The sequence below is a fragment of the Micromys minutus genome, assembly GCF_963924665.1.
Source record: "Micromys minutus genome assembly, chromosome: 30".
Taxonomy (NCBI): Eukaryota; Metazoa; Chordata; class Mammalia; order Rodentia; family Muridae; genus Micromys; species Micromys minutus.
Window position 1 is genome coordinate 16,270,806 of NC_137965.1, and position 14,041 is coordinate 16,284,846.

Consider the following 14,041-nt stretch of genomic DNA (forward strand, 5'->3'; position numbering starts at 1 on the left):
ATTGGATCATAGTTCTGGAAACCAAAGTCCAAGGTTAGGGCATTAGGGTTAGCCGTAGATTCTACAGTGGCCTTGACTTCTGCATCCTCATGTGGCAGAAAGAGGGGTGCACACACCACGGAGGATCATGAGCTAGTCCCATTAATGCCATGTCCCAAAGATCTCATCAGGTTTCATTTCCTGCCACTTTTCATGGCAGCAAACTTTCTAACACATGGATTCTGGGTTACCTACTCATTCACATTGCTGTGCCTTTCAGTCATTGGTTTCTCAAAAATTCAAGACAATAAATGTCCTACAGTTTGCATTTCTTGTCTGGAGCATAGCGATTGATGTCTCTTGAGGTCTTCCATAGAGTTTCATTTACAGATGCTGCTTCTGAGGTTGCAGGGACCGTGCTCAGGCTTGTGGATGGGGTGGATCATAGATCATTCTCCATTGGGCCAGTTCTTTTCAGGCTGCTTCAAGGCCAGAACCAACATTCCTATCCATCCTTGTAGCCCCAAACAGCCTGGAGCCCCCTTTGTCTGTTTGCTGCCCCTTGGGAGACATCCAGGGATGGAGAGGGTAGACACTCTACTCCTTTCCTTCCTGGGATTATGGGATGGCACCAGCCAGGGTACAAGCTCTCTTTTCATGTTTCCCGCTCCACTGTTTCAGAGACTTCCTCCTCATGCACGAGGTATTGCTTATTACAGGACAGGAAGTAAATGGAGAACACTACTTTCTTGCATATTAACTGCCTCTGTCTTGCATATTAAATGTGCTAGATCAGATTCGGGAGTGATATAACTATAAACTTTGGGTTAAAGTTACAAAGTATGTGAATGGGGGCCGATCTTAACTTCAGCATTTCCTGGAGCTTTTTTTTTTTTTTTTTAAGTTGGCACCCAAGATGCTATTTTAACACAAGTCTTGCCCTTTAATTGTGAAGGGCTTGAGGTCTCCAGAGGCACTAATGGGGCATGTGCTGATGCATCGTTCAGGAAGACACTGTGAATTACTAGGTGTCTCATACCTAAAGCCTTGTGTTTTCCCTGCTTGTCTGTCAAGAACTGAAGGGCATAATGGCATGGCGGAGGGGTGGTGTTTTTCCATGACAGGCTGCGTGGCATGTTGTCCACCTCTAGAATATATTACTGATGAAGGAGACAGGTAGTTGAGTCTAGTTTCAGCACAGCTGTTCCTGATAATGAACCTGGTGCCTGGTGGGCGTTCAGTGCCTGGCACCCATCTGGATGACGGACTCTCTAAATCGAATGTGAGGGGAGTTGACTACCACTTAGTTGTTTGGATCTTTGATCCCTCTGCTGCAAGGTAGATGCTTTTGGTGACCCAAATTCAATTTGAGATCTCATCCCAAAGTTGATTTCCACAAGCCACACCAAGACAAGGGCAAATCTTTCACACAAGCAAAAGTAGCTTTGTTGACAGGATTATAATTGGGCCATTTTCCATTAGTGCCATGATGGGTCCTGTACTGCACTGGAAGACATCCTACATAAGCAGTGAAGAGCCCCTCAAATATGTCACTGTGCATGTCCCGATGAGACGACCTGCACTGGTTTTATAGGGTTGGACGGCGTGTATGCCTTTACTTCTGCTGTTCTTGCTTAGGATGTGAGCAGCATGTGGGTGGGGCTGTGGGCAGGCCTTCAGTATTCGTCGGCTGCATTCAGATTTGACTGACCTACACTCCTTTTGTTGCTGGGTTTCCATTCTTCCAGAATGTACTTTCCCTGTTTGCCCTTTAGAAACAATACAGGGGCTTGCTCAGTGTAGACTGCATAGGTTACTACTCTGTTTGTTGCTGTGATCTGACTCCTTACAAAAGGAACCCAGGGCAGTTTTGAAGCTGTTATTCGTCATGGTGGGAAGTCAGCCGCTGGCGAGGGCTTGAGGCATTTACTTAATTGCTTCTGTAACCAGGAAGCAGAGATGGTGCTCAGCATGCCTTTTCTCCTTCTTCTGTTCATTCTTCTTGAATGGTGTGCCACCAACGGTTAGGGTGGGTCTTCCTACTTCCATTAACCTAATCTAGAAACTTCCCTGAGACATGCCCACACTGTGTCTTAGGTGTACGTCAAATTGATGGCTGTTAGCAGCCATTGACCCTGTCCAGCTTGGCTTTCCAAGAATCTTGATAATCTCCAAGACAATGCTAGCTCATGATTGACAAGCTGGGGAATTCTGTGTGCTCAGATACACTGTGTCTTGTGACACTTGAATGGCGGGACAACTCTCAACTTTCCTACCTTGGAGGATCTCAGGAGTGTCTAGAACAACCCTCTCTGGATCCCAGAGTATGATGGGATGCTTTCCCAGGAATGAACTCACAGAGGAACCCCACTGGTACCTACAAACTCTCTACAGTGAAGGTGGTGGAGGGGCTGTTTAGACTGGAAAGGGTTTTTACAGGAAATATAACCATGTTCTGTCACTGGGTACAAGCCACACCTTTCTCTTCCTTACCTGAGTCTCAGGAAACGAATGAGCATTTGAGACCAGCGGGCTGGACAGTTTCCCATAAGTTCCAAAGTTTTGTGAATATATTGGAAAATGACTCAGAATTAGCTCGGCACCCACTCCCACACCTCCCAGGCTATTTTCTCCTGCATCCATCTGGCCCCTCAGGCTCCAGTGCTCCTCTGCCCTTGTGTCTCTGAGCTCTTCATGGGACTGGAGCCTCGGTCTCATTTCTGTCCTCAGCGCGAGGCACCCTTCAGGTGCAAGGGGGCGACTGTAGCAGTCTCCACTGTGAACAGACCTGTGTGTGACCGACCTATGTGTTATCTTTCCTGGGCTCAATGAAAGTCTGGAAACAAGGGAGCTTGCTGCTTACAAGGTGAAGGCAGCAAAATGCTAATCTGAGTCTGTTACCTAGGCAATGTCTTTGCACTCTGTGGGGCTTTGTGACGTTACTCTTATTTCTCTACATGCTTCTCTGACTTTTTAGGGGTCTCTTTTTCTCCTACACCATTTGCATGGGTGTTTTCAGGGTCCTCTTTTTTCTATTAATTAATTTTATTCATGTACTTTACGTCTCAGCTACTGACCGTCCGTCCCCTATTGTTTTCGTTTTCGTTTTGGAAGCAAGAGTTCCAGGTACTTGCTTTGTTCAAGGGTGACCCTTGAACTTCTGATCCCCTCTGTGTTTCCCTCTGTAGCTCTGGAATTACTATATTTAGTAATTCCTCCATGACTGGTTTATGCTGTGCTAAGGATTGAACGCATGGCTTTGTGCATGGTTGCCAAGTATTCTACTAACTGAGCCACTTCCTTCGGCCTGCCTTGGTCCTTCTGAGGGAATCTTTATATTTTTTTCTGTGGTAGGTGTAATGCATCATGACTTTCCCAGGTATATTTCATTGACATCCAGGCCCACATCCGTGAAGACATTTTTGGCCTAGCCACTGACAAGTTCCTGCTAGAAGATCCAGCTGTCTCCTGGTTTGGCTGAAACCAAGGTTGAAACTTGCATGCCTTACCCACTGTTGGGTTCTCCATCAACTAAGCCATCCAAGACATCAAAGCCAGCATCTGCTTGGTGGATGCCTTTGCTCTCTGCATCCTCTTACCCATAGTATAAGGAAGGGTTGCGTGGGGTCTGCCTCCTCACACCCCATCATCTCTCCGCCCATTTTTAAGTGTCTTTTCTTAATTGCTATTTCCATGTTTTGTAAACATTGAGATCCTTCTACTTCATTTACTCCCTGCCTTACTTTTCCGTCCAGGCTTTGCCTTCCCCGCATTTCCACCCATCAGGCCCTACATTGTGCTTTCTGTATAGGCACGCAATGGGTTCCCCGACTGATTTCAACTCTTTGTACCATTTGGCTTCTTCTTAGCTGCTTCCCACTTGTGGAGTCCCTTGTGTTGCCTGCCCTGCGTTGTTGCCTATGTATTTAAGATGAATAAGCATACTTCAGATTTATAGCCTTATGTCAAGTATCTCCTTTTAATGGAGCCCTTCACTGTCCAGGGAGAGTGAGTTTTCTTCACGAGTCCTACTCAGCTCATACCTTTACCTTTGTCACTTACCACTCAACTCTTCTGATTAGAAGAACAAACTATAGACCCCAAGGCTGTCTTACATAGCTCCCATCTCTAGCACTTCTCATAGTCCCTTTGGAAATAGCTAGTGCACAAAAAGCAAATATTGGATGGATGGATGGATAGATGAGTGGGTAGATGGATAGATGGATGGATGAGTGGATTGATAGATGGGTGGGTAGATGAATGAATGTGTGGGTGGGCAGATGGATGACAGCTAGATGGCTGGGTCGTAGGATGGATAGATGAACAGATGGGTAGATGGATGGCTGGATGACTGGATAAATGAATGGATGGATAGATGGAAGGATGGATGGATAGTTGGGTAAGTGGATGGGTAGATGGATGGATGGATGGGTAGATGGATGGATGGATGGCTGGATGGATGGATAGATGGAAGGATGGATAGATAGTAGGTAAGTGGATGAGTGGATGGATGGATGAGTGGCTGGATGGATGGATAGATGGAAGGATGGATGGATAGTTGGGTAAGTGGATGAGTGGATGGATGGAGTGATACATTGCTGTGTTCTGTGTCCACTGAATAAGGAAACTTTTCTTTTGTTAATGACATAATCTCCCTTGTACAAAGGTGAGCATACATCAGAGTAAAGAGACCATATAAAGAGACTGAGGTTGAGCCTTTTGGTTTAGCCTCTTATTCCTTCATGTGGTGATAAGGGCAATCCCTGGCATACTTGCCTTCCTTACTATATGAAAATTTTCTAGTGACTTTTCTGGTCTTTGTAATGGGCCTCACCTCACCTAGGTTTATTTAATTTTGTAGTTACAGTTTGTCTGGAATATGACTTGGAGTCCTTGTAGGGTAGGATTGGATGTTGGAAGGGGCAAAAAGAAAATAGAGTTGCAGATTTCAGTAGACCATCGAGATGTGTCCTGGACCCTCTACTCCATCTTCACTGTGATGTGAGTACTTGCATACCTCCCAATCAGTCAACTCCTAGGGTACCCAGCTCTTCCTGTGGCTTTTTGTCCTGATCATGCCTAACAGTTTGCTTGCCAGTGAGTTTATTTTTGAGCTCAGCTTATTCAGATGGGCTAGCTACTTGTTGTAGCTGCCTAGAATCTGAAACCATCTGGTTTCTCCTAAGGGGGCAGAGCTAGAAGAGAAACCTGTGTTGTTTTTTTGTGTAGAGTCTGGTCTTTCCCTCTCTCTTGATTTGATAACTTGCAATTGAGTGGAGAGAGTTGTTGAAGCTGGTCTGTATTCATAAGTGTAAGCTTCAAGATGCGCTACCAGTACAAAGAGGTTGACAAGGGTTTACTCTCAGGGTGAAGCCGTGCTTGATGCCAGAAGTGGACTCACACTCGTAAGTGAGCAAGTCGTGGCTCATCAGTGTCTGTGTTAATGACGTCATTGGCTTTCCAAGATATCCCTAGCAATTTTGTCCTCATCCAAAAATAGGGATCTACCAACAAAGGTTCATTGCTGTTAGATTCTTAGTCCAAATGCATTATTTGAGATTACAGCCTAGTGAAATCGTTTGCACCGTGATGGGAAATGTAACAAGGTTGGAAAACCATTATTATGTTGGTCTCTTTCTTCAGAAGTGCCTGCAAATGAGGCTGTTAGAGTCCTCAAGGGCCCAGATCTGGGCCTGCATGCACCAGCTCTGTGCATATCATAATTTGGGTGACGTCATTGGCTCTGTCCTCTTTTTCTCATTGCTACTCACTGAGAATGACCACACCCACTCATCTTTTGTCATTTTTCCCCCCTACAGATTTCAGCAATGTCCCTGACATCACAACTGGCCTGAAGAGGAGCCAGACAGAGGGCACCCTGGACCAGGTGCCCCACAGGGAGAAGATGGAGCAGACATTCCGGGTGAGACATCAGCCCAGATCACAAGCCAAGAGTCAGGCACTGGTACCTGAGGTTGGGGTTATAAAAGATGGAATTTTCTTATTCACTAGCTGATGCAAACCCTTTTGTCCCTTTAAAATTTAAAACTTCCTATGTGAGGGTATGCATGTGGTTTTTTATTTGCTGTTATTTTGGTGTATGATTCTGGGATGGGATTGTTTGTTTGTTTTTTGTTATTTTTTTGTTTTTGAGACAGAATCTCCCGCTCTAGTTTAAGCTGGTCTGGAACTAACCATGAAGTCCAGGCAGGCCTCAAACTTATAGTGACCCTCTTGACTCCATCTCTAAGCACTGGAATTGCAGGTGTGAATCACCACACCTGTTTGCTTTTCCTTTTTGAAAAGTGTGTGTGTGTATCCATCTGTGGTCACAATATATGCGTATGTATGAATGCATCTGCCAATGCATGTTCCCATGGAAGCCAGGGGTTGATGCTTGTGTTTTTTTTCTAACACTCTCTACCTCGTTTTTTTGAGACATGACTCATTGAACCTTTTTCAGCCTGGGTAGCCTGGCTGGCCAGTGAGCCCTGGAAACCTCCCTATTTTCTCTGGGGTTACAGATTTCATTGCACCACTTGTTTTTTATGTGCATTCTGGAGACTGAATCTACATGGCAAGCCATCCTCCCAGCCCTATTTATTCATTTGAAGTGAGAATTGATGGGACCATTCACTTGCAGCCCGACTTCTGGCATGCCATCAAAGAGCAAGGGAGACTGAGCCAGTCCTGCTTCCGGAAGTCTGTTTAGAAACCCTAAGATGGAAATCCTAATCTTGGGTATCAGGAAGGGCATGTTCCGTTACCAGCCCTGGATTGTTTTCTTTTTAACCAAAAGTAAATGGTTACTTTTTGCAATGTTGTCATTTGATTGTAGTAAAATATGTACAATGGGTGTCTGGAGAGATACCCAAGCAGTTGAGAGCATTCGATGTTCTAGAGGACCTGGGTTCGATTCCCATCACCCATAGGGCAGTTTCTGTCTGTACTTCCAGTTCCAGGGGCTCCAACGCCCTCTTTTAACCATCTTCAGGTTCCAGGCACTCTCATGGTGCACATATATACACGCAAGCAAGATACCCATGCACATAAAATATGGATCTATATCAGGAAGATACCCATCCACATAAAATAAGGGTCTGTATCTACTTATATCTATAGAGCCCATATAGTTTACTTCTTTAACCACTTTCAAATGTGCACTTCAGTGGTGTGACATGTACTCAAGATGTCCTGCCTTTTGCCTCCAGAACTTTCTGAACTATTCCTGTTGAACAGTCACTCACGTTCCATCTTCTCTCCCTCTCCATGACGTCATCTGTATTTCCCTCTCACTGCCATTTCTAAGCACTGTCTAGAAAAAGCAACATTGTATAAGTATCGGTCAGCATGGTGATGCTTGCCTTTAATCCCAGCGTTTGGGAAGAGGAGAACACAGGAGCATCAGGAGTGCAAGGTGTATAGTGAGTTAGAGGCCAGCCTGGAATACATGACCACCTTTCTTAAAACATACATTTATATACCACTTACACACAAACACACACACTCACACATTCACACACATACCATTCACACACAAACACACACACACAAAACAGACAGATGCACATACATTTAAACACACAAACCAGACAGACACACATACACATAGACACACACAGATACACTCAATACACACATTTAGATACACACTCAGGTGCTTGCTTTGGCAGCACATATACCAGACATACACTCAGACATACACAGACACATATACCAAACACAGACAAACACACACCAGGCACAAACACACAACAGACAAGACAAATACACACACACACACACACACACACACACACACACACACACACTAGACAACAACAAAACACATCTCACCCTTTTGATCTTGGCTTATCTCACTTACCCTGTTTATCCGTGTGATAAAATGTGTGAGATATTTGTTTCTTTTAAAGACCAGATGATATCCGATTGCAAGTATGTACTACATTCTGTTTAGCTATACATTTTTCCATTGGCACATTGATCTCTCTTGAGTGATACTGCAATGGCCGGTTGGCATACACCCCTCTGCTCAGATCTTTCTTTACCTTCAGGTTTTGGGGTATGTCCCGGAGTTGCTGGAGCATAACTCCTCCACATTGGCTTTTTTGAGGGAAGGCACTATCAGCTTCCGAAGCATTGCCTCTTCCACCTGCTCAGCATCCACGTGCCGGGGCTATCGCTCACTCACACCCTCAGCGGCATTTTCTGCCTTCCTTCCCATCCCTCCGCTTTAAACTGTTGATGATGACCGTACCCTGTCAGGACTGTCTGGTGTCTGAGATTACAGTGCCAACTATGGCCTTTGTTTCTTACTTGAATGTATAGAAGATACAAAGGCAGAGGCAATTCTTGCGGAATCACATGCCACCTGGGTTTAGATAAAGCCGAGGGCCTGGGCCCTTGGTGAGCAGCATGGAACGTGTCCTCCAGGCTTGAGGACACCCGCTGAAGTGGGGTCCATTTGATGAGAGTGTACCTATGTGCTCATCTTCTCCTCTTTCTTTCCTCCCCAGCCCTGTCCCCCCCACCCCCAGTCTTCTTCCATCTTTCTCCACTTCTGCCGTTCCTCCGTGGCTTCGGAGATCTGGTTTTATCCCAGGACATAGACTTTGTTTTTCTTCTGAACTGAAATCCATCAGTGCTCTGGGCCTTGCAGTTCCATCCTGTCCCTGCTGAGCTGTTTTACAAAACTCAGTATCATGGCTGTCTTTTCTGTATGTGGAGCAAGAGGATCATAGCGCATCCACCGGATGAGTTCCATTCGCTTTGGTGTAATTGTTGAAGCCACACTCCCCAAAGCATTCATGAAACAGACTCTGTTGAGGAAGGGCACCCCAGGGCACAGGCACAGGGCATGCCTGAAGGAAGATTGCTCGATGCTATTAAGAATGATTTTCTTTCTGTGATAATCTGCTTAAGTTCCTAATAAGGAAATTAATTTTTATCTCCATTTTAAAAAATGATTCAATAAAAGAGACATGAAAAATTAAAAGAATTAGCAGTTAGGTCATTTTTAACTGTTCTCTGACAGTGTGTCACAGCTAAGCGAAAACCAGTGAGCAGTTAGAAGAAGTCAGGAAGGGAAAGTGGGAGGTTGAGTGGAAATTTGGATGGCATGAGCTTTGCTTTCCATTATAACAGTGAGGCTAGCCTGGTCTACAGAGTGAGTTCTAGGATACCCAGAGCTACATAGGGAGGCTCTGTCTCAAAAGACAACAAATTCAAAAAAATGGAGAGGGGAGAGAGCACACACACACACACACACATACACACACCATTCATACTCACAGACACTCATACACACACACACACACACACACACACACACACACCACTTACACATATTCAGATATATATGCAGTCATACTCACATTCTCTCTGACATTCATTTTCTCTCACACACATACTCTCTGACACATACACAGACACACTCTCACAAACACACTCACCCATAGACACACATATGCCACTCATACACACAGTCAAACACACACACACACACACAGGCATACACACACACTCAAAGACACTGATACATACACAGAGACACACAGAGACATGTATATACATTCTCTCTCTCACACACACACAACACACATACACACTCTTATATGCATAGCAAAGAATACATAGCAGAAATATATCAGAAGAGTTATAAGTTGAGTATTTTGATATATCTCTATTCTGTATAAGGGGCTATGTTCTGCTTTGAGGGGACCTGTTTGTCAGCATGAAATCCATTTGTGTTTCATATGCATGAATACATGTAAGAAGAAGCAACTTTGTACAGTGTTGGTGCTACACTTGTGTTTTAACTACAGCCTTGCTCTGGAGGGCAGGGTGGGACACTGCTTCTTTGCTCACGCTGGTGTGCTGGCCTTTGCAGCCTTTTGGATTGTGAATACTCAGCCTGAGTGATCAGATGAAGGACTCGCTGCCAAATTTCTTACAAGTCAGAAGTCCCTTCCTAGTTGGGATGAACGTAACCACATCTGCTAATGGACTTCACCTCCCTGAAGAATAGGGTGATGTCCAGCAGTTGGTCTGCTCCCAATGGTCTTTGCTTCTTGGGAAGAGTGAATTTGTGATCATCAAAAGTCATAATTGTGGTGAATGTGGGGCAAAGGGCAGGGAGTTGTCACATTTATGAGTCTTAATTATATACTTATACCCCGTGCTAAGGATTGGACCCAGGGGAACCTCTTTAATGCTAAACATCCATTTTGCCTCCAAGTTAGATTTTCAGGTCTTCTTGAATTTTTAGTTTTGTGAAAGAATCTCATTAAGCTGTCTAGGCTGACTTGAACTTGTGGTCCTCCTGCCACGGCTAAGTATCTGGGATTACAGATCTGTGCTACCAGACGAGGGTATTTATTGTTGTTGTTGTTTCAAAGATCAACACCGGGATGAGTTTGATTGGTCTCCAACATTCAAATCTTTTCTGTCAGAGCCGTTCACCGAACCACACCAACTGACTGGAGTGGCTGGCTAGCAAGCTCTGAGGTTTGCCTGTCTGGTGACTGCCATTCCTGGGGCAGCTAAAGATGCCCAAGACCTCGTCCGGGTTTTTAAAATCAATCCTGGGGATCTGAACTCAGATCTTTATGCTCACTTTACCCTATGGGCTTTCATCCCCCAGTCATGTGCGAGTGTGTGAGTGTGTGTGTATGTGTGTTTATGTGTAACCAGGGATCCTCCCTGTTTTCCCAGAAGTGGACTGGGAGTTGTCGACCTACTGTGTGCTTCTTTCCTGTGCTGGGAGAAACTCTTCCAGGGGCCCCTGCGCATGCTCTCTAGCAGGCACCTGCTGGGGCCTGCAGGAGGCGGTTGCTCTCCAGGGAGAGGACCTGGCTCTGCTTCCTGGATCTTCTTAGGGGTCATTAACTTCTTTTCAGATTAGATTCTGGTTGAACCCGGGCCATTTGGGGTGTTTTACTAACAAGTACTCTGGATGTAAAGAGAAAGGAATAATTTCCATTGAAAATCCCATGAAGCCTGGCTTGATGAAACACAGCTGTAGCCACGGCTTTTGACAGCCCCACAATTTCTGCAAATGGTTCATAATTGATTGCCTTGTCTCTCTTTGAGGGTGCCTATTACTGTCACAGCTCTTTGTGTGACCCTGTCAGCTTCTCCTGTAGGGGATTTTTTCCTTTCCAGCATTGTTAGCAGTTGGCATATGCTATTATGATGGTGTGTGTGGGGGGGGGGGGGCGCAGTGTGAAGTTCTAAAGGGATAAATAATTTTGGGTGAGAGAGTTGAGGGAGCTTTTGGATTTGGGGGGGGGGGTGGTGGCTCAAGGTGTGTTACATGGTTTCCCCGCAGACAAGTACTGGAGACTGTCAGTGGACAGCCCGGTACTTAGTGGATCTGTTGTTCCTACATCTGCTGTAACCTCCTGGTGCCTCTCCAGAGCAGGCAGGCTCACAGTCTGGGGTGGGGAGCTAGTGGAAGGGGGTGTACCTTCTCCAGCAGCAGAGAAAGAGCGTGGTGGCGCTAGGGCGTCTTTGTGAATGTGACAGAGAAGAACAGTTTGCGACGATTTTTTCCCCCATCTCATTGCCTGGTGACCAGAGCCGGAGGAATGCACACCTTCCACACTCCCCAGCAGCAGTGGACTGGACCCAGCTTCCTTCTCCAGCACTGAGAAGGAACAGGTGCCTCCCAGTCTCTCCCCTTTCCGTGCAAGCGTGTAAGTAAACGCTGGCTTGGGCTTCCTGGCCACAGATCTTGATCCAAGTACTGGCAGGTTTGCATGTGTTTTCTTACGGGACTGAAAAGTTGATTTGACTCTAAAGATGCCGCAGTGCCTGTGGAAGCAGGGTTCTTTCTAGTAGGGGTCCCCAGAGCAATCTTGAGTCACTCTGTATTTTTAGGCGAGAAGAGAACTTTTGTCCACAGGGCTCTGAGATGTGTCGACATTACCTCCTTCTGAGGTCTAGTAGTAGATCTCCAAGTCAGTTTTGTCTGTTTGAAATAGAGGATATCAGAAATACCCGTAGGGGGTGGGGTGGGGGCTGGGGAACGTTTCCTCTGTTTACCGTACTTAAAAGTGGGAGAAAGAATTTGATTATTACAAATAGTTTTACGCTTGAACAGTTTCCTTGGAGCGTAGCTCATGCTTGCATTGGGCTGAAGGCTGTGAACTAGAAGGAGACGTGTTTTCTGCAAGGTGGGCAGAGTTTTTGGTGTAGCTCTTCCTCCTCAGCTAATTTTCTAGATTTTACTGGAATTTTTATGTAATCACCTAGTGTAGCTGTGGCCGTGATTATTTTTTGCAGTTTGTAGGCGTTGTGTTGCCTTGGGAATTGAGATGTACAGTACAGCAACCAGCAACCGCGTGTGTTGTGTTCTCTGCAAGTTGATAATTTTAAAGACGTGATTTGGGCCCGTTGTGCATTCAAGACAGAAGAGAGGACCGTGCCGTGACAGTTAGCCTCCCAGTAACCAGGGGAACATAACTTGCATTTCTTATTGGCCTTCTGCCCACTCATTTTGCCCCACCTCTTAAGTTTTTCACATGGATTCCTCTTTAAAAGCTTGTACGTCAAAGAAATGGAAGCTAAAGGAAAAGATTTGGGGGATCATGATTTGTTTCCCAACGTTGCTTAATAGTACACGTTTGCATGTCTAGCATTACCTTGGGACGTTTTGGGTTTCAAGATGTTTTATTAGAAAGTTAAACTAAACACCATTTATTTACAAAAGGTAGTCAGTCATCATAGGCACTTTTGATAGGCTGACGTATTCATTGGCTGTTGTTTAAATCCAAGTTGTCTGAACTAATTTGTATTTGAATGGGCAGGGAGAGGGTATCTTCAAGGCAATTGCTCTGTTTCTAGAAAATGACTCAAGGGTGGCATTCTGCCCCAGGGACCATTCTCCAGGGACAGTCTTTAGCTTCAGTCTGCCCTTTCTTTCGGGTGGTGGTGTACCAAAAAGAAACCTTGACTGGGTGACTGGGTTAGAAAGCTGAGTTTGTATCCTGTTGTACTGGGATTTAACAGTGACCTGGGGGATTACACAGCATTTAGGTGATTAAGCAGCCTCCCCTGACAGGTCTACAAATGTACATTCTACGGGCCTTAGCATCTTCATCATGTGGGTGTGTGTAGGGGGGGGGGTTACTGGGAAGATTCAGTGCCAGATTAAGAATATAAATACAAATATATGAATGTCCTAATGAAATGATACCAAAACTAGTGTGTGTGTGTGTGTGTGTGTGTGTGTGTGTGTGTGTGTGTGTGTGTGAATGAAACACCTTAGCTGCCCACTGGTATTCTTGGAGTTAGTGTCAGTTGTCAAAGTCTCCTGAGCTTTCTTATCCTTGGGGATAAAATAAAGAATCGGACACCAGGGACCACAGGGATTGGGTCCTCTTGGCTCTCCGTTGTCTCCATAAACAGAAGACATAATGGACGTAGTAAAAGTTTCTCAGGTGCAGTGTCACAGAGGGGCTGGAATCCTGAGTACAGCAGGGACTCGTCTGTTTCCTCCTGGAAGGGGCGACCGGCGAGTGCCCGGTCACTCAGCCCAGAGAGGCGCTGCTGGCCAGTCTCCCGGGTCTGTCTGCTTAGATGAGAGACGGGATGAATACCGGCTGGAGAAGGAACAGGCTGTTGCAACTTTGTAGCTGGCTCTGCGGCATAGCATTCTCTTCTAACCTTGGCACAGAGACGAATGGCAAGTTCCTTGGGCTTGATGGAGGCAACTTTGCCGGGTTTTCGCTGGAGCCCGAAAGGACATTCAATCTCCTGATAGTTCCCTATCTGCTACCCGACCCCGTGTTCCTACCTGTCGGCTACTAGAGTCCAGCTCATATCTTCAGGGTCTGTCCTGGGTCACGGGCTGATATGTGGCCAGCAGGGTTTGGCCTGCAGAGTTTATCCTTGGGTCCTGTCCTGCCAAGGACCCTTTAATCTCTGCGGAATGAGAGATACCACACTTTCCCCTTCCCTGTGTAGGGTTTCAGGGAAGGGCTCAAAGTCAGTTGGCAGTGAACTTGAGTTGCAGAGTGACCTTGCAACCCCAGAGATACAGATGTGGAAATACAGCTGT

General features: G+C 45.8%; 1 protein-coding gene across 1 annotated transcript in view; it reads left to right on the forward strand.

The window, feature by feature from the left end:
• The window catches only part of TIAM2 (TIAM Rac1 associated GEF 2), a 122,079-nt gene that overhangs the window by 77,421 nt on the left and 30,617 nt on the right, over nt 1-14,041 (forward strand). The window contains exon 15 of the mRNA XM_080941549.1: nt 5,799-5,902. Coding sequence (XP_080797675.1) covers nt 5,799-5,902 — 104 coding nt within the window. The remainder of the gene's footprint in view (nt 1-5,798; nt 5,903-14,041) is intronic.